The sequence below is a fragment of the Rhododendron vialii genome, chromosome 11a (genome assembly GCF_030253575.1).
Source record: "Rhododendron vialii isolate Sample 1 chromosome 11a, ASM3025357v1".
Classification (NCBI taxonomy): Eukaryota; Viridiplantae; Streptophyta; class Magnoliopsida; order Ericales; family Ericaceae; genus Rhododendron; species Rhododendron vialii.
Genome location: NC_080567.1, coordinates 16,144,593 through 16,171,897, shown reverse-complemented (window position 1 = coordinate 16,171,897; position 27,305 = coordinate 16,144,593). Strand labels below are relative to the sequence as shown.

Here is a 27,305-nt window from a genome sequence, read left to right as displayed (position 1 = left end):
GCGCGAACTTATTCATCATCAGTCATCACCTTCATCTTAGCTTAAGCCTTAAAGTAACATTGAGCCATTCCAGAGAGCATTTGAATCCATACAACCAACGAATCAACCAAACTAAACTACAATAAACTACATCATGTGCTTCAATATTGATAAGGTGTCAAGTTAGATTCAATAGTCGAGGTGCGCCTAAGTCGACACCTGCGCCTAAGTCGACACCTTGACCGTTGAAAAAAGAAGTTAGATTCAATAAGTTCATCTAGTTTCCGGTCATTTTGTCGAGATGGACGACCGAATCAGCTGCATTACCACATTTCTCATTCCCCGTTTTCCACATATCATTCAATTTAGGAAGCCAAACATGTTTCAACTTTAACTAAATGCTACATCAGCGAGCGAGAGAGAGAGAGAGATTCACAACCAAACCATCTGCAATTAACTACGTGCGGAGTAAAGAAAAATACACTGTGAAAATGTTAACATAGAAAAAGGCAATGAACTCATGGACCTGGCAAAATACAGAGAAAATAGAGTAAGTGCTACTTGTTTCCAGATCTACCCCTGAATGACTGCCAGAAAACAGGCCAGTTCTTCCGAGCCTCAGTCCAACCCAAGAGTGACCCTTCCCTCAAGGGATCCCAACTGGAGGACACAATCCCATAACTAACCCCCAAAAGGGCTGTCCCAAAGAAGACAAACGACACAATGAAGGGCACCCAGTTGGGCACGTCAATCTTCAACCCAACTTTCAAGTAATAAAAGAAAGGAAAAAACAAGAGCCCAATGAACAGAGGGATACCCACCGAGAATCCCATCCTGCTTATCATCCGGTTGGTCACTATTTCCGGAATTACCCCTTCCTCTGCATCATCCTCTTCTTCTCCCTCTTCCTCTTCTTCATCATCACTGTCAAAGCCTTTCTTCTGCTTCTGCTTTTTCTTCTTTGGCCTCTTGGTTTTCTTGCGTGAGGATCCAAAGCCTCTTGGGCTGTTCAGGGTTGCTGAGAGGGGTGGGAAGTTGGTCATGTGGGTTTGGTTTGGGTAAGGTTTTGGGGCGGAGATTGGGAATTGGGAGATGGGTTTGGTTGGGGATGAGAGAGATGAGGAGAGGAAGGGTAGTGCTCTTGGAATTGAACAGGTTTCCATGTTTTGGTTTCCTCTTTTCTCTTTGGTTTCTGGGTTTTCTTTTACATGTCTTTCCAATGGTTGGAGGTGGTGATGTTGTGGAGGATATATATTTGGACGAAGGAAAAGCTTATCTGCATCCGAGTAGATGTAAAATTACTCGGATACCCCCAGTTTCAGTGAAAGTAGTGTTTACCTATTTTGTTGTACATATGTTTGATATCGGGTCCTCTGCACCAACAGCTTCTTTGTGCCAGTTCACAGCGAAAGCTCCCGGAAAAAGAAATATCCATAGAGAAGCTTGGATTGACGGTAAGGTGCTCTCTCTCTCTCTCTCTCTCGTAGTACATCTATACCTAGTTATGTACATATGTACACGAATTTAGCGAGTATGCAGTCTTTCATGAGTGTTTTTTTCGTGGGTGTCATGTGTTTGTTATGTTGCAAATTGGATCATTTCAGGGTTAAATGTGACTGTATATTTGTTTAGGGTAAACTTTTTTCCATCAGATAATGCAAGAGTATTGTGTTTGTTTGTTGAGAAAACACATGAAAAAGTGAAGAGAGCAAGCTCTGAAATTAGCGTTTCCCCTTTCTACCTCTCCAATTTACGTAAACTCTGTGAAATTGAAGTTAGCTGGATGGTTGTTTAACAAATATGGGGATTTTTGAGCTGTTTCGATTGACCTCTCCAATTCTTACCCATTTTTTTCACCCAAATTTGGGTAGAGATTTGGGTAAGGGATCTCCAATGCTAAACCCATATTTTTACACAAATCTATTATGAAATGACATACTTTTAATTAATGAGTGGCACACTTGTAATTAATGAGAGTGAAAAGAGGGTGAGAAAAAAATGGGTATGAGTTTGAGTTTGAGTCTATCCAAATTAGGATTAGGAAATAGGTAAAACTCAAAATGGGTATAACATTTGAGATGAGTTTTTGGGCTTTTTACTCAAATTTTGGGTATGGATAGTAAAATGGGTAACGATTGGAGATGCTCTTGAGGGTTTCTTTTTCCTGTTCGAATGCTTAAGGGTTTCCTTTTCCTGTCCCTCGAAACAGGAAACCAATGGGGCCAATTGTCTAAATTGGGAAAGGGGAGGAGATAATTGCAATTAAGAAAAGTCATGTTATAAAAACGTAGTCTTTGTAGGATGGTTGATAGCAGGAATTCGAATTATGAAGTTCGTTGGTCAGCAAACTTTATATGATTAAGGTAGTTCACTTTCAATTTGGCTTCCTGTAGCAACACAGAATTCACGTTTTAGAACTTGAAAGGGTGCAATGCTCATCCACATCGGTTAACAAGAAGAATCTCTCGTTGCATATAGGTGAAGATTATGACTATGAGTAATGCTAGGTGTTCCCTTCATGCGACGTGTTGCGCCTGCCTTAGTGTGCTTCGAACGAAATGCAATGGGCATTATGCCTGTCTCGGGTTGCTTAGAATTTTTATTTTCCAGGGGCATTGTATCAGCACCCGGGTGTGGCGATGAATTTGGTAGCTTGGAGTGGCATGGTTAGGGTAGATGGAATCAACAAGGGGAAGGAGAGACCAAAATTAACTTTGTAGGCAGTAGTTCGAAAGGATCTACATTTTTTGCATATCCTGAAAAACGATTCCCTCGACATAACTCAATGGAGAAAATGGTTTCATGTAGCCGGCCCCAATTGCTGGGATTTAAGACTCGGTTTTGTTACTATCCACTTGGGCGTGTGCCTTGTATTTAAGTGGGTATATCTACTTCATAATCCAAGCCTTGGATTCCCGGTTTTCAAAACCAGCATTATTTTAGGGGTACCTTATTGTAAAGGTGATAAAGAAGAAAAAAATGTAATATCTAACTGTTAGTTTTGGAGTAAACCATTTGATTAATGCTTTATTCTGCTGACTCTGCTCTTTTCCTAAAACATGGTGGGTGGTTTATTTGAAAATTTTAGGTGATTATGTTATTAGTGAGTATAGAAAAAAATAAAATCATTTTACCCATAAAAAGACAGAGAAAGTAAAAATCCCAACTCATTGGCTGCATCAGCCCTTTTATGCCAAACCCCCTTGAACAAAGGCTATGATTTTAGTTAAACTAAATGTATCTTTTTCTTGCTATATCAACCTATTTTTGTTCTGGTCTTTCTCGCCCCTTAGCAAAATCCTTGCTGTGGAAAGAGGTGTATATACATGTGGTATGCTACTGACTAATACTGACACTGAAGTTTTCCCATAGAGAGCAAGCTGCTTGGAAGTGTATGCTCGTCTTTTGGTCAATCGGCATGTGGTAGATTGTAATTTAGGTGCTTGAGAAAGCAAAATAGGTTCCTGAGTTAGATGCGCCTAGGAGTCAGTCTTGACTACTTCTTCCATTAGTGTGTCAGACATGAGTCACATGACAGTTTCTGTCAACTTTGATCCACGAAATCACATGTTTCACATCCTTGTCATTGTTGATTATGAGAAGTTTTGAAACCTGGGGTGTAAGAATGCTTGAGTTGAGTCTTTGGGATGCTACAATGCATCACATATGGTATTACAATTTGAGGGTTCTGAACCAAGATCCACGAATGTTCAAAGCATATTCACAGGTGAATCTCAGTGTGGAAGATAGGAAAAACGACACAATGCTACAATAAATAATGGATTCCAGTCCTTAAATGCATGACCTTCCTTAATTGACTGTTTACTGATAAGGTCTCATCTTTCTAGAATCATATACCTCCTTCCCCGAGGAATATTGGTTCTATCACTCATTACCAAATTGTCTTAGCTGATGCTTCTGATCCATCACTTTTTTGTGCCATTCTGCCAATACACACGTGGTAAAATGGAGTCTGATGGCAGCTCAGATAGCTCAGTTGTTGAGCTTAAGGGTTCCATACAAAATTGGAGTGTCTAGGTCGAAACACAATTGGTGTTTTACATCCTAAGTCCAACTGATTGGCGAAATAATGTACTTTTCAGACTCTCATCCATCACATTCCTGCTTTCTACCCTAATTTACTCATTGTTGCAATGCCATTTAGTTGAACCATACACCTTCTTCGTTGGGCCGATATCGGTTGTCAAAAATTACCAAATTGACTCAGTTGATGCTTTTGATCCGTCACCATGTGGTGCCATTCTGTAGAATTAAGGTTTTTGTGTATACAGTTTTTTCTGTACATCGACCTTGATTGAACGAGATCATTTTGTTTTCAATTAGAATACAATTTGTTTGGAGACCTCCAAGAGGTAGGTTCCGTTTCTTTTCTTTGTTTTTTTTAACGGTTCTTTCTTTTTCTTTCCCGTGTTGTCCAGTAGTTTACCATGTTATTTATAGACCGAAAGTAAGTCAGTAGGAAATTCGTAGTTTTGCATGAAGGTAGTGTAAGTCAAGAATAAGAATACATTATTGTTTCTTGATTTTTGCCAATTTTTAGGTATATAATGTTGATAAAGTAATCTGAAATAGGAGTCCAACATTGGAGTTAATGTTCAGGTCCACGGTCTTCTTGTCTCTGATATCCCTCTTCTACCCTATATGTATAGGGTTCACTCCTATTAGTTTCAAGAAAGGATGTTATTCCATGGCGCTTAAACGAAGAAGAGGAGATTATTTGACAGTAATTTTGGAAAATGATGGGTACGTATTTGGGGTATGCCTTTTATGTTATTATATAGGGTGGACTATCCTCGGAGATCTGGTAGCTTTTTACTCCTTGTCGTGGAACGGAGCTTCAAAAAGTAACAACCACAACTCGTCCTGAATTAAGGACAACGAAGGTCTGATTCCTCTTTCATAAAAGGTTGATTCTGTTGCCTAGAAATCTATACATCTGTATTTAAATGTCTTATATCTAAAGTTAAACAAGTTTCCTGGAAATGTTGTGCGCATGAGACACATTATGAGTTCCACTTACTTCTTATGAATTGTTTTGTGTATACCTACTCTGATTGCAGGTAATAATGATCATAAAAGGCTTGTTCAGGAGATATGAAAGATGGAATCCAGTGCATCCGACTTCTGGAGCCTTTTGGGGCATGGGCATTGGCTTTGGCTGTGGGGTCGGATGGGGTCCTGGCTTTGGCCCTGAGGTGATCGGTTATGTTGGAGCGGGCTGTGGTTTTGGTTTTAGTGTTGGCATCACTCTGGCTGGTTTTGGCATTGGTCTTCCTGCCAATTATGTCCTGGAAGTTCCTTATTCTGGTACTCTCCTGGTTCTTCTGTGGGATTTGGATTTTGGATTCTAATCATTATCATATTTCTCTCTCCACTTTTTATCTCTATCTTCAATTATTACTCTTATTTTTCTCTCTATCTCTCTCCAATCATTACCCCTATTTCCAATCATTATTATATTTCTCTCTACACTTCTTTACCTACAAATCCAAATCCAAAATTTCAAAACAAACAGGCCCCTCACATCACTAATTAACTTGCTTTTATATGGCTCTCCGTACGTATGACTAATTATGAAATCATCTTTTACAGTCCTATTCAGTAGGTGTTTGTTGTAGCTGAACTTCTAGTAGAAGCTGATTATTGGGAAGTAGAAGCCAAAAAGCATACACCTATGAAGTACCGACACTCCAAAAGGGCACCGTGTCCACGTATTGGACACGGGGACACGCCCAAATATGTATTGGACACGCCACGTGGTGTGTCCAATAAGTTTTATTATTTTTTGATAAAGGGACACACAGGGGACATGCCGGGGACACGACTGTGGGTCAAAATGTGATGTATTTTTAATTTTGAGGGATTAATATGAAATTATTCAAAACATTTGAGTTAACTGTAATTATGCCTATATTTGAACCATGTTAATCTCATACATTCATATAGGATATGTCTTCGTCAACTACATGGAAGAAAAGAAAAAAAAAAATATGTATATATGTGTGTGTGTATATATATATATATATATATATATATTTATTTATTTATTTATTTATTTATTATTTATTTATACATGTGGCGTGTCTCCCGCCGTGTCTGTATCCCATTTATATAGAATTGCCGTGTCCTGTGTTCGTGTCCGTATCCGTGTCTGTGCTGCATAGGCATACACAATTTAGCTTCCCGAAAACCAGGTTTTGCTTGCGTACGTTTTAAGTATTTTAGCCCACAAGCCAAAAGTTCAACATGTGCCAAACGTATTGGCACGACTTCCTAACAGAAAAATTCATGAGGTCTAACACTGGCCAGTAACATGAACACTAACCTGAAGAATTAGTATGTAGGAGTTTTGGGTTTAGTTTGTATATGTTTTCTGATGTTATAAATGTGCATGGACTTCTACAAGTGTTCAATCGGAAGTTGATCTCTCTCTCTCTCTCTCTCTCTCTCTCTCCAGCTGTTATGGCCACAAGAAGTAGTGCATTGGAGATCGCCAGATCCAGTGGTTTACTCTACTTGAGAAATGTTTCAGCAAGTGGCTGGAGTAACATTGGTCCACACATCTCCGGCGTACGACAGAAAGCGCTTGGAAGGCTTTCTAGCTCCAAGCTTAGAGATTCGTTCAATTTGTCTGAGATGCCTAGGGTATTGTCTACCCATACTAGGTCTATTCTGGATCATTTACAGGAATTTGGCGCGAACTTACTCCATCCTCCCAAAGGTATGCAAACAAAGACAATTCACTGCTGGTAAATGTTGTGTTAAAACTTAGCCCTCTCTTTTCAAACTTCAGAGTTGGACTTGGAGCCCTTTGCCAAAAAGTAAAGGGGTGGATATAGTTTTCTTACATTTACTCGAAAAAATTGCCAGAGTTTTGTTTTCTTGCTACTCCATTTTCGTTTCTAAGATGATCTCCAGAACTTCAACGCCAAAATGGACCAATTGTTTAATACGTTTCATATGTTTGCTTCTCTTTTATTTGTCTTAGTCCTATTTCATCCAAACGTCTAGCATATGCCAGAAAGAGGAAAGTAGGAAATAAAAGATGTTATGACACGGGTTGGTTAATTCATATGGTGTTGTGTTCGTGTCCGGGGAAATTGTTTAGTTATGGAGATCTACTTTTTCGGGATATGTAGCCCAGGTGACCGGATCCTTCTTCCTCCTTTATGTTCACTATTGTTATACCAAGTGTAACTTTCTAGTTTGCATTCCTTGTAGTCTACTCTTGGCTCTCCAATTTATTTTCTTTTATTGTCTAAGGAAACGGTCAAAAATGACATTTTGTTGTCACGTATTTGCAGGCTTCAAAGATTGATTCCAAGGATAATTCTGACTCTCTCGATTGTATTGTATGAAACTATGAATTGTAAGCATATGATTTGACATTCTTCTAAACTTGGTCGTTGTGACAGAATTATAAGTCAACAACAAATCTATTTCGCATGGTGGAGTGAAGAGAAGGCTTCTCTGTAACTATATAAGCACTGGACAAGCATTAACAACATGTACTTGATTTGGTTCAACGATACACGACCGCCAGCACCAACAAGATCTCGGGTTCAAATTCCTTTAGAAAATACATGAAGAGAGAGTGAGAATCACCCGTTTGACGAATCAATGACAATGAAAGCTTTGGGTGTCTAATTTATTAGCATATACTCAGAGAATAAGAATATTGCTTTTGCAGACGTAAGAACATTGCCCAACTCCGTCTTGGTATCAACCAGGAAAAATTCAAACTAGTTTTTTTTTATTAATCTGATATTTAAGTTTGTTCTTAACTTTTTTTTCAAAAAAAAAAACTTCTTCTGCAAACTAAAAAGTGTGTGAGTTAACAACTGAGTCTGTCAATGAGCTCTAACTCAGTTGGCATCTCTTGGTCTTTCCCGTGTGAGAGGCCAAGGTTTGAGCCCCATTATGGGCGTTTGGGATTCAGGACTATGGATAGCCTCTGAAATCCATTGCGGAGTAATCTACTGACTTCCCGTTGGGCTTACATAATTGAAAAAAATAAAATAAAAACAACTGAGTCTAACTTTAGGATGTGTTTCTCTTTGTTTTCTGGGATGCTAGGTAGTATCTTGGTTTTCTATTCCTTTTGTTTTTGCTTTCCTAGGGTTATGCCCTGTAGTGTTTCACTGTTTGTATCTTTGCTTTTTTGGTGAAAAGAGTAAAAATTCACCAGAAAGACGTGTGTGTGCTTGTCTTTATTTTTTTTTCCCTCTTGTTTCAGAATAAGGAGAAGTTTATCCTATGTCAGATGGAAATGATTTTCGCACTCTATTTTCTCATAAATACACTCCAAAATTTATCTCTTTTTGGGGGGTAAAAATTAAAAAAAGAAAAGAAAGAAGAAACACCACAATTTATAGTGTATACTAGATGAAAGTATGGGAGTGCATTCATAAAAAAATGGCGTGCGAAATGGGCCAAAAAAGAATGAAATCTACATAAACGGGAGACTCAAAGAGTGTTAGATTGGTTTTTCTTTGGCTATAAGAAAAATTGAGTTATAAGTGACTAAATATTGAAATCTACTTATTTTTACTCTATATGATGTTACCTTAGTGACCCTCGACAACAACTTGTCAATCGTTATCATCAACCACCAAAATCAATAAGACTTCACACTTACAATTGCGCATTCGGCATTAAATATTATCAATCCATATCTCAAGTCAAATCCAACAATATTCTTGATCGACTAAATAAATGAGTTGTCATCTATCCAACGTTATAGCAAAGCAAAAGCTTGAATAAAATACTTAAATACCATTTAGTAACATGTAGAAAATTTCAATAGAAACATTGATTACTTTCAAGAGGGACGAATTATAAACAAGAAATAGAGATCTGAAAAATGGCATAACCATTTGCTCAAAAATCCATGCTAAATTTCTCTTGCATTGCTGTTTGTATTCATTTGCTCCTTTTTTCCTTGAACAAAAACCATGCCAAGCTTATTGAATTATGCTCTGAGTGCATGAACCCTCATTGGTGCCTCCATTTGATGATGAACGACTCGCGAACTGCAAGAGGTAAAAGTCCCGTTTTCACAGAGCTTGCAATCGACCTAGTGCGTATTTTGTCCAAGAAAATTCACAGAGAGATTAATTTTGCTCACAACAAGACAGAGGACTCCGAGTTGAAGTTCCAGCAATGATGCCATTAGAGACCTTGCATGAACAAAGCAAGAAACTCTTCAAGAATAACTATAATAACAAGCAGATAGAGATTCAGGTGAACGATGCCGTGGAAGAAGTTTGCGACTGGAAAATCAGCTCCATGACCCAAAAGGTGAGGACGCATCTCGTATCAAGGGGAGAACTGAGGAATTTAAACTTCTTTTGCAATGTAAATAAGATTTCTTTTGAATTCAAGTAGAACTTTTTCTTGTGCCTTCCGAGCTGGGAATAAAAATTTTGAGTTGTTTTTTCCGTAGATGAATGGTAACCATAACTGGAAAAAAAAAATCGACTGTATCGAGAAACTATAACTTCTTCATAGAAGATGGGGATACTGCCCCATAGCAAACATAAAAAGATACTAAATAGTAAATACGAATACTTTAACAACTGATATACATTCTCAAGACAATTTGTCCTTAACAGTAAAACACAAAAGCATAATCACAATTAAGCTCAAAACCAATGTCACAATCTATTTGGGTATGTCACCTCCAATTTATTTGGGTATGTCAGCATGGGCGACTTCCCGCTGATCACGCTAAATGCGCAGAAGTCCGCCGACGAGCTCCGCGATTCATCCTTGACTTTGTCCAAGACTACTATGGCTAAGCGTATGTTCCTGTCCCCCCTGGGTTCTCTCCGCTCGATTCCACGATCAATCCCAGATCCATCCATTTGAGGGAGGTCAAATTCCGCGAGTTCCTAAAGCCAGGACAATGTCCCGGTCTTGCATCCCGCTTGGACTATAGATGCGTAGCTCAGATGAATAGATGTAGCTTGCTAAACAACTTGCTTGTTTCGGTTTCTGTGACTTCTATTATACTTATTCCGATTGTCGTATAAGATGAACGATTGAGATTACTATAATAAATGCACAATGGGGCTCACAATGTGTGGTGGAAACATGGGATTTTCACCTCATCCGGAGAGAATTTAAACTCTTTCATGTATTGTACCATTTTTGAAAGAATAGTGTTCTACAAATATAAAGAACGCTGCTACTGGTACAGCAGGAGGTGCAAAGCAACCGCGCACAGATCGCTTTTGCGTCCGTCTCGGGTCCCGCAAAGATGATCGGAGCCGCTCATTTTGTTCAAAATACTTCGTTTAGGGTCTCTGTAAAAAATCATCTCAATCCAATATCCGGAAGAGTGTTTACGAATCATCCAACTTTGCTTCAAAATTTAGGCAAAATTTTGAAGCAAAGTTGGATGATTTGTAAACATCCTTCCCGATATCGGATTGAGATGATTTTTTACAGGGACCCTAAACAAAGTATTTTGAACAAAATGAGCGGCTCCGATCATCTTTGCGGGATCCGAGACGGGCGCAAAAGCGATCTATGCGCGACTGCTGTGCACCTCCTGCTGTACCAGTAGCTTTACTGAAATATAAATTCTCTTTTTCTTTTCTTCTAATTTTTCTTCTTAATTATTTTCTCTTCCCCATCCTTCGCTTTCCTCATTTTTCACGAGTTTCAAACTAAACCAACTGACCGGCGTGATCCCAAGCCTTCCTCAGTAGATGCGGGAGTTCGAGCCCCACATGGAACATGGGAGGGGTTCATGGCTATGCACAGCCTCTGAACCTCCAGTGAACTAACTTACTATCCTCCAACCCCCTAACCCACTGATGTACTACTCCTTCCGTTCCAAATTAGGAGTCCCTTTTGGGGATTCCAACTATTTAAGGGGACATGCAATGATTATACTTACAATGCCTATCATTTCTACCATTACCCTTATATTCTACCTATTTTATACGAGCAACATTTATACTCACCATTTATCAAAAAAAAAAATTCACCTATGGCTATGAGGGACATTTTTAAAAAATCACTGAATTTTTTCTTCCCTTCTTTAAAAAGGACCATCATTTTAGAATACCCACAGTGAAATAATGGACTCAATTTGAAACGGGAGACTATAAGTCATGACCAAAAAAAAAAAAAACACTCAACCGACGGCCTTAATTGAAATATTAACGCAAATGTTTTAGGGAGGGAAGGTGAGAGGACAGAGGTCATCGGCAAAAGTGAGGAAACTGCTATCTTCCCAGACTCCAAACCGTACCGCCCTCTCTCTAAACACTACCGCGCGCTCTCTCTCTCTCAAACTATAGTCGATGGGTCAAAAAAAGATAGCCCGGAAGAAGCGAGCTCCACTGGAAGACTCTCCTTCTGATCCGTCTTCTTTATCATCATCGCAAGAAGATGAACAACTCACCGACCAAGAAGAAGAAGAAAACCACTATCCAGAACCAACCAAAGAAACACCAGAATCTGAATCTTCCAAAGACGAAGAAGAACAAGAAGTTCAAGAAGTAGAAGAAAAGGTAGAGAAAACTAAACCCTCTGTTAAAAAACCCATCACTCCAGCAAAACCCCAACACCCTCAGTCGTCGGACTCCGACCCGGGATCCGATTCGGAGACCCATTTGGGCTCTCCGACTTTCACGAAGTCCATCGCTTCCAAGCCCAAGAAACCCACCTCTTCTAAACGCCTCATGCAAGAGTTTGAAAAGACTGCCAACCAGTCACAGAAGAAAAAGAAGGCCAAGGTGGTTGAGGAGGAGGAGAAGAAGCCTGTCGGCGCGATTAACAGGTTGTGGAGCGAGAAAGATGAGGTTTTGATACTGAAGGGATTGATCGACTTTCAGTCCAAGAACGGTTCCGACACGTATCCGGATATGGTTGAGTTTCATGAACTAATCAAGGAATCTCTTAGTGTTGATGTTTCCAAAAATCAGTTTGTGGATAAGATTAGGAAGCTGAAGAGAAAGTACAATATCAATGTTGAGAAAGCAGTTTTCTCACGGCCCCATGAACGCAAGTGTTTAGAACTTTCAAATAAGATATGGGGTGGGGGAAAGGAGAAGAATGGGATTGATGGGAATGAGAAGACCGTCAAGCTCAGCGATTCTGTTGTTGTGCCTAAAGAAAATGATGGGAAGGAAGGTGCATTGGGAGATGAGAATAAAGACGGTGTTGATGGGAATGGGGAGAGTAACGAAGTTGATGAGAATGGGAAGAGCAGTCGCAGTAAAAGAGCGAGAAAGACTGATTCGGTAGCTTTGCCTAAAGGAAATGGGAAAGAGGAGGTTGCATTGGGAAAGAAATTGAAAGGAGGAAAAATGAAGGATATGGAAGTTGATTAAGTGGGGGACTTCTGGGCAATGCACCCGTGCTTGAAGGAGTCGTTGGAGATGGAGACGGACACAGGGATGCCTTCCGATTTGTTAAGGAAGAATCCTGTGAGGAGATTTTTGAAGGAAAATATGAGTACAATTGGGAACGAAAAGACGATGGAGCTGGAGAAGAAGTGGAAGAATTTGCGTGCGGCTGAAGTTACTTTAGCTCTAAAGCGGGGGGAATTGATGAACGAGCAGACAAAGCTGGTGTTGGATGCAACGAATGCTTCAAAGGATTAGGGTTTTGTAGTATCGAATAACTGGTGAAGTTTTATGCTTCTGATGATGGTTATGGGGCATTTTTTTGGTTAAATCCACAGGTGTTTTTGGAATTTTAGTTAAAGTTACTACATGTCTGGTGCCGGATCGAAACTAATCGTATATTAGCCTTCAAGTGTTGGATGAACTTATTTCATATGGTTTATGTTAATATTACTAGTTTTGTTAGATATGGGTCTCGCATATTTCACGGATGATATATGCCGTTGTACACGGCTGTAGTGGTATCTAACTTCTGATTCATGTTTACAATTCCGATTTTGTTGATGAAAAACTTGAAATATGCTGGAATTAATTAGGATTTTTTCTTAAGTTGAGGTAAACTTCTGAGTTATCGATTAGTGTCATGCTTTGTAGATTTAAGAGGTCTCTTATCCAATGGATTGATTTCACTCTTGATTGTTGAGCATTTTGTTCAAGATTTGAGGAGTGAATCTGTAAACACAACAAATCAATGCGGCACTTCCTCATCGGCGATCAAACATAACTACTGAACTGATTACAAATGAGGCCGTGGCACATTCAGATGTTGTACAAATTCTTGTGTAACTCATCGTGCAAAAAAAAGAAAAGGAAGAAATAAATGCTTGAGTAAATTCAGCATTTCATCATTGTATCCTTCTTAACTTTTATCTTCAGCTTTGATAGCTATGTTTCTCCTTGTGTAAGTATTCAGCATATGGTTCAAGTTGGTTTGTCGTCATCGACAAATGGTTTATGGAGTGAGTGGGAGCATGTGTCGAGGATCTCTTTCGCACAAAATCATTCCGGTTGCGTGCAATGGTAGAAAAAACATATCCCAGAATCTGCTGTTCTAGGTATGGTTCCCCTTAGGAATTAGTGGTGAAACCAACATCGGAGAAGGCAGAAAACAAAGTTCGGTTCGGTCATTCATCTTCTGCTTGGATTTGGCCCTTACTTATTTTTGTAGGTGTCTAAAGTAGTACTCCGTAATATTTATTCTTGTCATTGACGTTTCCATATACCTGTCAGTGTTTCTGGTTCGATGGAGAGAGAAAGAGAGGAGAGAGCATTCTAGATGCCTTTGTTTGATGAGCACATCTTGGAGGATGTCCAAGATTTTGTGATAATCGATGAAGAAGGAGCGTTGGTGGAGTAGGATTCACAGACTGAGTTGGGGGCAAACAATAGGTGGTGATAGTAATGCAGTAAACCAAGACTGTGGCGGTAAGAATCGTGTATTTAAAAATAAGAAGAAGAGGGGGAAAAAAAAAGGAAGAATAGGAGAGAGAAAGCGAGTTCGGGGCAAAAGTGGCGTATATTAACAAGTTCTTGTTCTCTGATAACTTCTCTTGTTTATTTATACGCATGAAGAGAAAAAATTAACTGTCTCGGCCATATCCTCCCTTATACCGTCTACATTATTTGTTGTGTGATCCAAGAACAACGCAATTGACTTGAATTCTAATATCAAGTTAGTGCGTTTGTGGCTTTCTCTGTCCGCTACAAGGTACAATTTTAGCAAAAGAAAGCATCAGTTTTTTGGCCTGTGCCCTGGGTTCGGTGTTGGGGAAAGGGTGTTAAGGGTTGCATTCTTTTGAATTTGATATCATTTGCAGGTTGTTTCAAACCTTTGTAAATGCTTGAAAGAGAAAACAACATATCTCTTGTGCACTGCCATGGGCTGCCTTGGTGTTTCTGGTTTGATACATCTCGTTAAAGAGGTATATCACTTGATTCATTTCCATTTCACTTGATATAGCTGTTCTGATGTCATTATCAAATATGCTGAAAGATAGGTTTCAAATGAAATTGATGCATTACTTAGACTTCGACTTGAGAGTTGCAGATAAGGTGTTATGGACATATTGAAGTTAGAGTTAGCAGCTTGGTTGAAAAGGAAGAGGATACAAAAAAACCACAAAACTTCAGTTTATTGTGAAGTGTGTGTAAAATGCATACTGTTTTCCCAGTGCATTCAATATTGGCACTTCTCATAAGTAGTTCATGTTTGTTTCCAGTGCGTCCTGGTCGATTGGGGTTGACGATATGAATCTTTTTTATCCCTTAAGTTTAATTACTTGGTATCCTTTTTTATCAACACATCTCAATTCTCATCTCAATTCATGGCTCAATGTTCACCTATAATTTTCGGTAATGTATTTATTGAATTTATAAATCAAGGATATAGCTGCTGTTACTTATTTCCGTCAAGTTTAACCAAAATTTTCTTGTTTGCAGTATGCTGATATTCTTGAAGTTATCAGGAATCGGTTCAGTTTTATTGTGCTTCTGTTTTCACATTTTTAGTTGGTTTCAACTTGTTTAGGTTTTGGTTTTGAATTACTAGTGAATAGAAGTTGCAGGTCGATTATTGAATTTATCATGTTTTTGGATTACTCGGGTTTTTTTTTTTTTTTTTTAATTATTGAACGGCTTGGATTATCCGTGTGGGATCCAGAGTGGGCCCCACATGCCTGTTGGTAACCCATCGGTATGAATTTCATTGGTCCCAATAGACGGGTTCCTCTTATAAACTCGTCAGACTTCCCGATGTGGGAAGCCCACCCACGTCGAAGGTCCAAGAGCCTTTCCAACTCACAAGAGCGGTGGGTACCATGACGTGCCAAAAAATCCCGACATGACATGGCATGTCTGGGCGTCATATATATATATATATATTTTATTGTCATAAAGCACGGGACTCACAATAAGACTACATCCAGACAATTGCTTTTTCGATTGAAATCAAACACGGCTGTGGAAAACCACATTTTTCTTAGTTTTGACATTCGAATAATTGAAATTAATCAGGAATGACGACTAATGTTCCGTATGTTGGAGACCTATAACGTCTTCCATACATTATATTATTCTGTTCTTGTATTACGTTTTCGATTGTTTATTCGCTGTTTATGTTCTCCACGAGATTTGACAGAGCCGGATTGAAGTTGTTAAGTTGAGCTCTAGTGGCTGCAATACTCCCAGGGCTGTTCATGTCAAGTGTTAGGCTCTTCTGAACTTTTTCTAGTATTGCTTGCAAGTACTTCCCTTGTGCCTCTATTCTCATGTGCAACTTCTTTATACCTATTGCATATTCGAAAAGAAAAATAAAAGCTCCTTTATATTTCAATACCAAGTATTTCCGCCAAAAATAATTTTTCTGCTAATAATTTTCTTGTAAACTTTGTGTTGAGAAATTCTATTTTCTGGAGTTTGTTGCAACTTCTGAAGTATTGCAGTTGCAGGTGTATAGTTTGGAAGTGCTTACACCGGGCTTAAATTGAACGATGTGTTCAAACCAAACACATTGCCCAAAAGATTGTCTCGTTAATAGCAACATCAAACCTTCCTCAAGTCATAATAAGCACAATATTCTTGGAGATATTCTAATACGGACACTGAAGTTCCCATAGAGATCAGTGCAAGCTGCTAGGAAATGTATGCTCGTCTTTTGGTCAATTGGCATGTGGTAGATAGGTTCCTGAGTTAGATGCACCTTGGACTCAGTCTTGACTACTACTTCCATTAGCATGTCGGACATGACAGTTTCAGTCAACTTTGATCCATGAAATCACATGTTTCACATCCTTGTCATTGTTGATTCTGAGAAGTTTCAATCCTGGGGTGTAAGAACGCCTGAGGTGAGTCTCTATGCTACAATGCATCACATATGGTATTACAATTTGAGGGTTCTGAGTCAAGATCCATGAACGTTCAAAGCATATTCACAGGTGAATCTCAGTGCGGAAGATAGGTAAAACAACCCAATGCTACAATAAATATTGGATTCAAGACCTTAAATGCCTGACCCTCCTTAATTGACTGTTTACTGATAAAGGTCTCATCTTTCTAGAATCATATACCTCCTTCCCTGAGGAATATTGGTTCTATCACTCATTACCAAATTGACTTAGCCGATGCTTCTTTTTTTTTTTTTGATCTTACTTAGCTGATGCTTCTGATGCATCACTTTTTGTGCCATTCTGCCAATACACGTGGTAAAATGGAGTCTGATGGCAGCTCATATAGCTCAGTTGTTGAGCTTATGGGTTCCATACAAAAATCGGAGTGTCTAGGTCCAGACACAATTGTTACATCCTAAGTCCAACTGATTGGCGAAATAATGTACTTTTCGGACTCTCATACGTCGCATTCCTGTTTTGTATCCTAATTTAGTCATTGTTGCAATGCTATTTAGTTGAACCATACGCCTTCCTTGTTGGGCTGAAATCGGTTCTGTCAAAAATTACCAAATTGACTAAGCTGATGATTTTGATCCGTCACCATGTGGTGCCATTCTGTAGAATTAGGTTTTTGTGGATGCCTTTTTTTTTATACAGTTTTTTTTTCTGTACATTGACCTTGATTGAACGAGATCATTTTGTTTTCAATTGGAATACACTTTGTTTGGAGACCTCCAAGCGGTAGGTTCCATTTCTTTTCTTTGTTTCTTAACGGTTATTTCTTTTTCCTTCCCGCGTCGTCTAGTAGTTTACCATGTTATTTATATATAACCGAAAATAAGTCAGTAGGAAATTCATAGTTTTGCATGTAGAGTAACTCAAGAACAAGAATATGTTGTTTCTTGATGTTTGACAATTTTAAGGTATCTAATCTTGATAAAGTAATCTGAAATAGGAGTCCAACATTTGAGAAAATGTTCAGGTCCACGGTCTTCCCATCTCCGATATCACTCTTCTACCCTATATATGTGTCGGGCTCGCTCCTATTAGTTTCAAGAAATGATGTTATTTCATGGCGCTTAAACGAAGAAGAAATTATTTGACAGTAATTTGGAAAATGAGGGGTACATAGTTGGGGTACGCCTATTATCTTATTATATAGGGTGGACTATCCTCGGAGATCTAGTAGCTTTTTACTCCTCCTTGTGGAACGGAGCTTCAAAAAGTAACAATCACAACTCGTCCTGAATTAAGGACAACTGAGGTCTGATTCCTCTTTCGTAAAAGGTTGATTCTATTGCCTAGAAATCTATACATCTGTAATTAAATGTCTTATATCTAAAGTTAAACAAGTTTCCTGGAAATATTGTGCATGAGGCACGTTATGAGTTGCTCTGTTGTGGCTCTTGCAGTTCGCTTCTTATGAATTGTTTTGTGTTTACCTACTCTGATCGCAGGTAATAATGATCATAAAAGGTTTGTTCAGGAGATACGACTTCTGGAGCCTTTTGGGGCATGGGCAATGGCTTTGGCTGTGGGGTCGGATGGGATCCTGGCTTTGGCCCTGAGGTGATCGGTTATGTTGGAGCTGGCTGTGGCCCTGAGGTGATCGGTAGGATGGGATCCTGGCTGTTGTTTTGGTTTTAGCGTTGGCATCACTCTGGCTAGTTTTGGCATCGGTCTTTCTGCCAATTTTGTCCTGGAAGTTCATTATTCTGGTATCTCATCACTAACTAACTTGCTTTTATACCACTCTCTGTACGTATGACTAATTATGAAATCATCTGTTACAGTACTATTCAGTAGGAGTTCGTTGTAGCTTAACTTTTAGTAGAAGCTGAGTATTGGGAAGTAGAAGTCGAAAAGCATACAGAATTTAGCTTCCCAAAAACCAGGTTTTTCTTGCATACTTTTTAAGTACTTTTATCCCATAAGCCAAAAGTTCAACAAGTGCCAAATGCATTGGCAGGATTTCCTCACTGAAAAATTAATAAGGTCTAACACTAGCCAGTAACATGGACACTAACATGAAGAATTAGTATGTAGGAGTTTAGGGTTTTGTTTGTGTATGCTTTCTGATGCTATAAATGTGCATGGACTTCTTCAAGTGTTCAGTCAAAAGTCTCTCTCTCTCTCTCTCTCTCTCTCTCTCTCTCTCTCTCTCTCTCATGGCCCCCAGAAGTAGTGCATTGTAGATCGCCAGATCCAGTGGTCTACTCAACTTGAGGAATGGTTCAGCAAGTGGCTGGAGTAACATTATTGGTCCACACATCTCCGGCATACAACAGAAAGCGCTCAGGAAGGTTTTCTATCTTCAAGCTTCAAGATTTGTTCAATTTGTCTGAGATGCCCAGGGTTCTGGATCATTTACAGGAATTTGGCGCTAACTTACTCCATCCTCCTAAAGGTATGCAAACAAAGACATTTCAATGCTAGTAAATGTAGTGTTAAGAACTTAGCCCTCTCTTTTCAAACTTCAGAGTAGGAACCCTTTGCCAAAAAACAAAAGGGTGCATATAGTTTTCTTACATTTACTCAAAAAAATTGCCAGAGTAATGTTTTCTTTCAACTCCATTTCGTTTCTACGATGATCTCCAGAACTTCAACGCCAAAATGGACCAAGCGTTAAGACGTTTCATATGTTTGCTTCTCCTTTATTTCTCTTAGTCCTATTTCATCCAAACATCTAGTATATGCCAGAAAGAGGAAAGTAGGAAATAAAAGATGTTATGACATGGGTTGGTTAATTCATATGATGGTGTTGTGTTCGTGCCCGGGGAAATTGGTTAGTTATGGAGATCTATTTTTTCGGGATATGTAGCCCAGGTGACTGGATCCTTCTTCCTCCTTTATGTTCTACTATTATTTTATACCAAGTGTTTCTAGTTTCCATTCCTTGTAGTCTACTCTTGACTCTCCAATTTATTTTCTTTTATTGTCCAAGGAAACGGCCGTAACATGACATTTTGTTGTCACGTAACTATCTTGGGAATCAAAGAAGATTGATGCCATTGACAACTCTCACTCTCTCGATTGTATCGTATGGTTTGTAAGTATATTATTTGACAATCTTCTATAAGTCAACAACGGATCTAATTGACATTGTGGAGTGAAGCGAAGCCTTCTCTGTAAATATACAAGCATTGGACAAGCATTAACAACATGTACTCGATTTGGTTCAACGATACACGATCACCATCAAGATCTCGGGTTCAAATTCCTTTAGAAAATACATGAAGAGAGAGTGAGAATCACCCATTTGACGAATCAATGACAATGAAAGCTTTGGGTGTCCAATCTATTTGCATATACTCAGAGAATAAGAATATTGCTTTTGCAGATGTAAGAAAATTTTCCAAGTCCCTCTTGGTATCAAGAAGTAAAAATTCGAACTAGTTATTTTTTAATCTTATATTTAAGTTTGTTCTTAACTTCTTTTGCAAACTTTTTTTCATAAAACACTTCTTCTGCATACTAAAAAGTGTGTGAGTTAACAACTGCGTCTGTCAATGAGCTTTAGCTCAATTGGCATCTCCTGGTCCTCTCCGTGTGGAAGGCCAGGGTTTGAGCTCCGTCATGGGCGTTTGGGATTCAGTGCTATAGATAGTCTCTAAAATCCACTGTGAAGTAATGATGCAGAACAGAAAAATGAATAATATAAATTAATTACGCATTATTTTGAGTTTATTATTTTGTTAGGAAATTCCGTTTTAGTTGCCTCTTGTTTTGGCAACCTTATATTTCTTTCTAGTATTTGATATCCTAGTTAAAGTAGAAATTTTGCTTTTGGTAATTTTTGTTAATTAATTGATTCTGCTTCCTTTTCGGACGAATCAATTAGGGTTAAGGCTTTTTCCTATATAATAAGTTGTAAGCCTTCAGGTTGAGAGAGTTGTTTTTTATGAATTGATTAATGAAAATTGAGATTATTTCTCATTATTGTGTGTTCGTACAGGGAGTACCTCTAGTTCATACTTATTCGTGATTGTCCTTGTTGCGCGTACTTCTATTTTGACACGCCTCCCTGCATCAGTTGGTATCAGAGCTTGCGTTCGATTCCGGATCATGGCGCGACAAGGAGTTCGTTATGGTCGTTATGCTGTTGCCGAAGATGTGTATGGTCGAAGTAAAGCTGCACGAGAAGCACGAATGGTGGCGCGGTTCCAACAACTTGAGCAACGTGTGATGGATGCGATTGGCATCCTAACCAATCAGATGGCTGCCATGGCTGTTGGGGGGAACCCACCTCGCCATCGTCCGGTTCAACCTCGGTTTCCGAAAGAGGAGGAGGTGTCGGATGATATTTCTATCACCAAACCTTTGGCTGGTAACCATCAGTCGAAGGGGAGGACAAAAGTGGATGAAGCTACCATCGAGTGGCCATTCACATCAAATATTATTTCAGATCCAGTAGTGGATTGGAATAAGCTACCAGTTTTTGATGAAAAATCAATGAAGAAAATTTCAAAAAAAGAAAATCAGAAAATAATACAAAAAGAAGTTGTTACCGTGCCTGAAGATGGTGAAGTTGACTGGCGTAATAAATTTGTTGATCCGTTTTGGAATTTTATTGAAGGTACTTCAAAGAAGAATTGTTGGATTGCGTACTTAGAACAAGTTGTGACAAACAATTTTGCTTTTATTTTTCAAGACTCATCTCCACAGTTTGGGGTCGAAAAAATTAATTTGAAGAACAAGCTTGATGCAGATAGGTTTCGGCGTATTCAACTGTATAAACTCGAGGACGAGTTTCTTCAAGACGGAGAGAATGATGCAGAACAGAAAAATGAATAATATAAATTAATTACGCATTATTTTGAGTTTATTATTTTGTTAGGAAATTCTGTTTTAGTTGCCTCTTGTTTTGGCAACCTTATATTTCTTTCTAGTATTTGATATCCTAGTTAAAGTAGAAATTTTGCTTTTGGTAATTTTTGTTAATTAATTGATTCTGCTTCCTTTTCGGACGAATCAATTAGGGTTAAGGCTTTTTCCTATATAATAAGTTGTAAGCCTTCAGGTTGAGAGAGTTGTTTTTTATGAATTGATTAATGAAAATTGAGATTATTTCTCATTATTGTGTGTTCGTACATGGAGTACCTCTAGTTCATACTTGTTCGTGATTGTCCTTGTTGCGCGTACTTCTATTTCGACACGCCTCCCTGCATCAAGTAATCTACTAACTTTTTGCTAACTCCTGCTCACAAAATTGAAAAGAGAAAAAAACAACTGAGTCTAACTTTAGGATGTGTTTTTCTTTGTTTTCTGGGATACTAGGTAGTATCTTGGTTTACTCTCCTGTTTTTTTTTTTTGCTTTCTCAGAGTTATGCCCTGTAATGTTTGACTGTTTGTATCTTTGTTTTTTTGTGAAATGAGTAATTTTTTTTTTGTCAAATGGAAATACTCATAAATTAAACTAGAAAGCTATAGTCATACGGACTAAGTACCATATTACAAGTAAATTCACAGAAAGACAGTAGCATCATGTGTGTGTGCGCTTGTCTTCATTTTTTTTTTCTCTTGTTTCAGAACCAGGAGAAGTTGATCCTAAGTCAGATGGAAATGATTTTTGCACCCTATATTCTCATAAATACTCTCCAAAATTTCTCTTTTTGGGGGGTTAAAATTACAAAAAAGAGAGAGCACAATTTACGGTGTATACTAGATGAAAGTATGGGAATGCATTCATAAAAAAATGGCGTGCGAAATGGGCCAAAAAAGAATGAAATCTACATAAACGGGAGACTCAAAGAGTGTTAGATTGGTTCCTCTTTGGCTATAAGAAAAAGTGAGTTATAAGGGACTAAATATTGAAATCTATTTATTTTTTCTCTATACGATGATACCTTAGTGATCCTCGACAACAACTTATCAATCATTATTGTGGGGGCGTGATTTCTTCGTGCTCCTTCTGGTGCTGCTGCCTCCGAGTGTGGGACCGTGTATGCTAACGCCGATCTTGGTGTACCTGCAGAACCGGAGGGGGGTGTTCCTCCAGGAAAAAGCTCCGACGAACTAGTCAGCAAGCGGAGAAATGAGAAGTTTAGTAAGAAAGTATGGAGAGAGAGAGAGGGGGGGAGAGAAGTGTGTTCTTTTTGATCAGATTCTTTTGGATCCCCATCTCAGTGGTCATGCTTCTCTATTTATAGGCAAAGAGGTGAAGAGATGAAGTGCTGAGCAAGTTGGCCATACTTTCCACGTGTCACGTTCTGCTCGGTTGGCGCCTTCTAGCAGGGCCAGTTAATGAACACCACTTCCCTAGTCTTTCAGAGCCACATGGGTTGATGTCAGAATGGTCACATCGTTCAGAGATGTTACTTCGAATGTCTGAGAGGACAGCTTTCTTATCAGTAGATATTTATGGAAGGATCCGCAATCGTCTAGGTTCGGCGGGACCCACGTCCGGCATGCGGATTATCCGAGCGTAGGATATCCCGGCCGAAGAACACCCTGGCCGAACAAACGGAAGTTCATATCCATGCGCTTGATAAGACCCCGAGCGAACTTATGTGTCGTACGTTCGGGCATAGCCTACAATTGTTCGGTGAAGTATTCGTGGTTTTGTCTGTCCTTCGGTCCATCCGAGGTGAATTTTGATAGCTTTGATGATGGGCCAAACAGCGTGTGAGCCCTCATCACACCTTTTGGACCTTGTGAACCTTTGGATATTTCGGCCCCCTACAATAGCCCCTCAACTCCTTCTTTTCTTGCTCGGAAATGAAAGAAGAGTTGAATAAGAACCTGGCCGAACGAATACATAAATCCGAAGAACCATAATCCCGAAGGACTATAAGTCCGAAGAACGATCGACTAGACGAATCGTCAAAGTTGAACGGATGGAAACTATTTGAAACGCTTCGAGATGTGCGCGCAGCCTTTCATTAAATGCTTCTGTAACCGTTGATATGAATCGATGCCAGGTGCCACGATTTCATTGGGTGGTGGTACGGCACGCTTCACACCTGCCACACGTCGTTCATCGAGCGGGACATCAGTCTCCCGCCCAAATCCTACGGCCAGGGTGAGAAACCGCTTCGAATCCTGTACTCAGTATAAAAGGGGCAAAGGGAGGAGAGAGAAAATCACTTTCTCTCTCCATCTCGATCGTATCTCTGTTCAAGCGCCGTTTCGGACCAAAAATCACCAGAAATCTGCAGATTTGAAGGTTTTTGATCACAGATCTCTCTCGATTTCTCAGGTATTTCTCGAGCCCCTCCATTTCTTGATGCATTTTGAGTGTTTTTTGAATGTTTTCCCCCTTTTTTGGTCGATTCTTCTCTTTTGTCTGGACTGAAACAGCCGCCTGAAACCCAGGTGTTCATGTGTTCTTCCGAGCGTATGAACACCTGGAAATCGTGTTCTTCCGAACACGAAGGCATCTTCAAGCGTGAGGTTTTTCCAAAGGGGCAGTCTTTAAGAAGCTTTACAAGCCCTGTTAAGCTTCTCAATCTCTGCTTCCCCTTTGGGAACGCGTAGGGTTCCCCTTCGTTTCCCTGAGCGGTATAAGTCCTTTCCTCGGGATTTCATATCGCTCGGGAAACAACCGAGCAGAGGTGGGATCTCTCCTAATGACACAGAACAACGAACGTAGGCACTTAGATTCCTGGCCATGCAAATCGCTAATGGTCTTATCCCGTGCACTTATCTGTTTCTAGGTATGGAGTCTGCAAAGTCACCTTCTTCGGGCGAATCTTATCGGTCGATGGATTCCGAAGATTCGGGTTTTGGTAGATCCGATCTAGGGTTATCCGAAGCTATAAGAGATTTCGCCCGAAATTACCGAACGGGATCAAGCGGAAGGATTCCCGAGGGTGTAGAAGGAGTCGACTACCCCGCTATGGTGGCTCCTCTCCGAACAGTGGGGCCAGACCCCGATATCATAGATATAGGTGAGTCGTCATCCGAGAATCCTCATGACGAAGCAGAAGAGGAAGAGGAGACCGAAGGAGCTGACGAAGCCGAGTCGAGACAAGGGACTCCACTTGTTTCGTCAAGCCGAGCGAATGAAGGGGCCGGATTTGCTGGGGAATCCTCATCGCATCCGCCGAGGGTGAAGAGGAAGATCGTCCCGATGGACCCCGACGTGATCCCCGACCGAACGGGAAAGGACCCCTGCCCTTACTTGGAATGCTTCCAAGATAAGAAGAGCCTGGACACCTTCCGAGCCGTTTACGACATCCCCAACGACGTTATCATTACACCCGTCCAAGGGAACCGAATAAAATATGGTGACGAACATGTCACTGTCCCCTTGATGGCAATCACAGAAGGGGGCCTTCGGTTCCCGATGCACAGAGTTTTGAGAGAGATACTTCACCGCTTCAATCTCACTCCGTGCCAGCTGAGCGTCAATTCCTACCGCATCATTCACTCGGTAATCGCCCTTGCTGAGGTGAAGATGTTCCGCCTAGAAGCCTTTCATTTTTTTGAAAATTATATGATGTCGAGAAACGTTCGGTACTCTCGATACTACCTCTGCTCCCGGAGGAAGATGCAAAAGATCATTCCCGAGGGCATGTACGACTCGGAGAAGTGGGCCTCTGACTACGTCGAAGTTCGAGGAAATTTCCAATTCCCCGAACACGAATACGGTCAGTTTGAAATAGCCACACGCAGAGGAACACCGAGTAAGAACACTTGTCTGTTATTTCAAATGTTTATTTCTGCTGCTCTGATTTCAGTTGTCAAAATTTAACTAACGATTTCATGCTTTTCTTCGGCAGATACCACCAAGATCAACAAAATACTGTTAAGGGCGGCCAAAGATTGTGGTCTTGCCGACTCCCTGCTCACTATCCCAGCGGAGGAAAGAGACGCCCCAACCATCCTCAAATATACAGCTACCTACGGCGGCCGGATCCGACGAAAGGTAACTGACGAGCCGGAGCAGTCCGAGGACATCCCACAAGAGCTCCAACCGAGCTTCGACAAACCCTTCCGAGGGTCAATCCGACTTCCGACCGAAGAAGAGCCTTTCCTTGAACAACAAGAAGTTATGCCGCCGAGAAATATCAAGGAGGTTCTCCAGAAGAAGCTAGAGGAAAAAGAGAGGGAGAAGGCCCGACTGCAGAAGGCTGGAGGTGCAGCCGCTTCGGGCTCGGTCCCGAGCAGCAAGGTCCCACCTCCCCCACCCTCTAAAAAGTGACCACTGAGCGCTCCTCCTTCACCGAAGGAACCACCTGCGAGCAAGAGGGTGAGGGCGGCCACTAAGGGAAAGGGCCAAGAAGTGGAGCACCCGAAGGAGGCCGCCGCAGAAGGAGAAGGGAGGGTGACTGCCGTCGACCTTGACACCCCATGGGTGCCAAGCTTCATCACACCCGGCAAGAAACAGGTTCTTAAATCGGATAGCCTGAGGGAGGATCCCTCCCTGGCTTTCACTCTCCACTCGGGGTTAGCTTTGCCGAGGGATGTACAGAATCCCCCCTCTCTGAAAGCAGCCCTGAGTGAATACTACTATCACGTAGGGAGGGTAAGTAAATGCTTTTACATTTGCAAATTTGTTTTGTTTTTGCACAAATGCCTTATGCCTTATTTCGTCGGGATGACTTTCGTTTTGCTTTGTTTACAGGCCACCCAGTCCATAATGAGTGCCCAGCTTCATCTCACCGAATATGACAAGAAGTCAAAACTGCAAAAGCAATCGGTGGAATACAACAAGGCCCTGGCCGAGGAGTACAAGAAGGGTTTGGAGCAATCCGAGCTCGTGAGGCAAAGCCTCGAGGTTCAGGTCGCCAATCAAAACGACCTCATCAAGGGGTTGCAAGAGCCTACCGAGCAGACCAGAGCCGAGGGCAAAGATGAGGGGCTGGCCGAGGGGAGAGCCTTGGGGAGGGAAGAAATGAAGAAGGAGATGGAGAAAGAAGTGCAGGGGCAGTACGAGAAAGGATACGCCCAGGCCGAAGAAGACGTGACCGATCAAATCCTTGAAGTGCAGGATGAGATCAAGGAGGCCCAGCACAAAGAGAGCTTTATGCTCGGCTATAACATGGGTCTCGACGATGCAGGCGCTGAAGCTGACGACGAAAGGAGGAGTCTGGTGGAAATACCACCCTTCGCCCCTGCCGAAGTTACAGCAGAGGAGACAACAGCCGACGCTGTCGACTCGACCATCCTACCAGCCCCGGCCGAAGCTCCAATCCTACCGGCCCAAACCGACGCTTCAACCCCACCAGCCCCAGCCGATGCTGCAGCGGATTAGATTTGTTCTTGTTTAGTTCTGTGTTGTTTTTTTTTTTTTTTATATTTTTGAATATGGTTGGCTCCGAACAATGGGAACCCTGCCGACCATTGAATGTAACTAAAACATGGGGAATTTCTTTTTGAATGACAATCGTCTATTCGTTCGGTATGAATGTTGTTTCCAAGTATATAAATATTTGCCAAGTCTTTTTATTCGGTATATACAACATAACTCAGAAATTTTCGAAGTCTTTTCATTCGGTGGGACTGTTTATGTGACTTTGAAGTTAATAAGAGATGAACTCAGGTTTACCCATATAGTAGCCCCCTGCCTTATTGTATTGCTAAATGAATAGAATAAGGCAGTAGGATGGGAAAACTGAACCGAAAGAGTGATCATGGTTTCGAGAGTGTCTCCCGAACAAACAAATGGCTTCGAGAACAAACATATTATCATGGGCTTCGAGAATTTCACCCGAATAAACAAATAGCTTCGAGAACTTAAACCAAACAATCAAATTAGCATGGGCTTCGAGAATTTCACCCGAACAAAAGATGTTACCGAGACTAGATGAAATACCCCATATACAGGAATAAACATAAAGCAGAAGAGGTCAAATGGGGAATGCCAACACTAGCCATGGAATTTTCTCAGTTTTTGAGCATTCCACGGATTGGCGATTGGCGTTCCATCCATCTCAGCAAGCTTATAAACACCGTGCCCGATCTTCTCCACCACTCGGTAAGGGCCTTCATAGGGATCCTTCAGCTTGGTCAACTTTGTCGCTTCGGTAACCATCCGAAGGACTAAGTCCCCGA

The 27,305-nt window shown here is 40.6% G+C and overlaps 4 protein-coding genes across 8 annotated transcripts in view; 2 read left to right on the top strand and 2 right to left on the bottom strand.

The window, feature by feature from the left end:
* Positions 1 to 410: 410 nt before the first annotated feature.
* Positions 411 to 1,300, bottom strand: LOC131306635 (protein PAM68, chloroplastic). Its single transcript, XM_058333007.1, has one exon. It carries the CDS (start codon positions 1,140 to 1,142, stop codon positions 537 to 539), a length of 606 nt encoding a protein of 201 aa, XP_058188990.1. The 5' UTR covers positions 1,143 to 1,300; the 3' UTR covers positions 411 to 536.
* A 19-nt stretch (positions 1,301 to 1,319) lies between these two features.
* On the top strand, positions 1,320 to 7,531 carry LOC131306636 (cadmium-induced protein AS8-like). 5 transcript variants are annotated; one of them, XM_058333011.1, is made up of 5 exons: positions 1,320 to 1,438; positions 4,650 to 4,883; positions 5,061 to 5,307; positions 6,458 to 6,721; positions 7,305 to 7,531. In XM_058333011.1, exons 3-5 carry the CDS (start codon positions 5,067 to 5,069, stop codon positions 7,316 to 7,318), a joined length of 519 nt encoding a protein of 172 aa, XP_058188994.1. In that variant the 5' UTR covers positions 1,320 to 1,438; positions 4,650 to 4,883; positions 5,061 to 5,066; the 3' UTR covers positions 7,319 to 7,531. The 5 variants fall into 5 exon arrangements, with proteins under 5 accessions (XP_058188994.1, XP_058188991.1, XP_058188995.1 ...); XM_058333012.1 differs by having other exon boundaries at positions 1,324 to 1,433; positions 4,782 to 4,883; XM_058333009.1 differs by having other exon boundaries at positions 1,368 to 1,433; positions 4,600 to 4,883.
* A 1,912-nt stretch (positions 7,532 to 9,443) lies between these two features.
* The window catches only part of LOC131306634 (uncharacterized), a 46,300-nt gene continuing 28,438 nt past the window's right edge, over positions 9,444 to 27,305 (bottom strand). The window contains exon 4 of the mRNA XM_058333006.1: positions 9,444 to 9,462. The gene's annotated coding sequence lies outside the window, so the exon portion shown is untranslated. The remainder of the gene's footprint in view (positions 9,463 to 27,305) is intronic.
* Positions 11,198 to 27,305, top strand: part of LOC131306632 (STOREKEEPER protein-like) — a 38,443-nt gene continuing 22,335 nt past the window's right edge. Inside the window, exon 1 of the mRNA XM_058332999.1 lies at positions 11,198 to 11,750. Within this exon, the coding sequence (XP_058188982.1) occupies positions 11,316 to 11,750 (435 nt within the window). The 5' untranslated portion in view covers positions 11,198 to 11,315. The remainder of the gene's footprint in view (positions 11,751 to 27,305) is intronic.

What these genes read in the sequence shown, in the direction of transcription:
- LOC131306635 (XM_058333007.1), bottom strand. Translation starts at nt 1,142, where the DNA reads ATGGAAACCTGTTCAATTCCAAGAGCACTACCCTTCCTCTCCTCATCT.
- LOC131306636 (XM_058333011.1), top strand. Translation starts at nt 5,067, where the DNA reads ATGATCATAAAAGGCTTGTTCAGGAGATATGAAAGATGGAATCCAGTG. An exon ending in CCTGGAAGTTCCTTATTCTG is followed by an intron (nt 5,308 to 6,457) that starts GTACTCTCCTGG and finishes CTCTCTCTCCAG; the next exon opens with CTGTTATGGCCACAAGAAGT.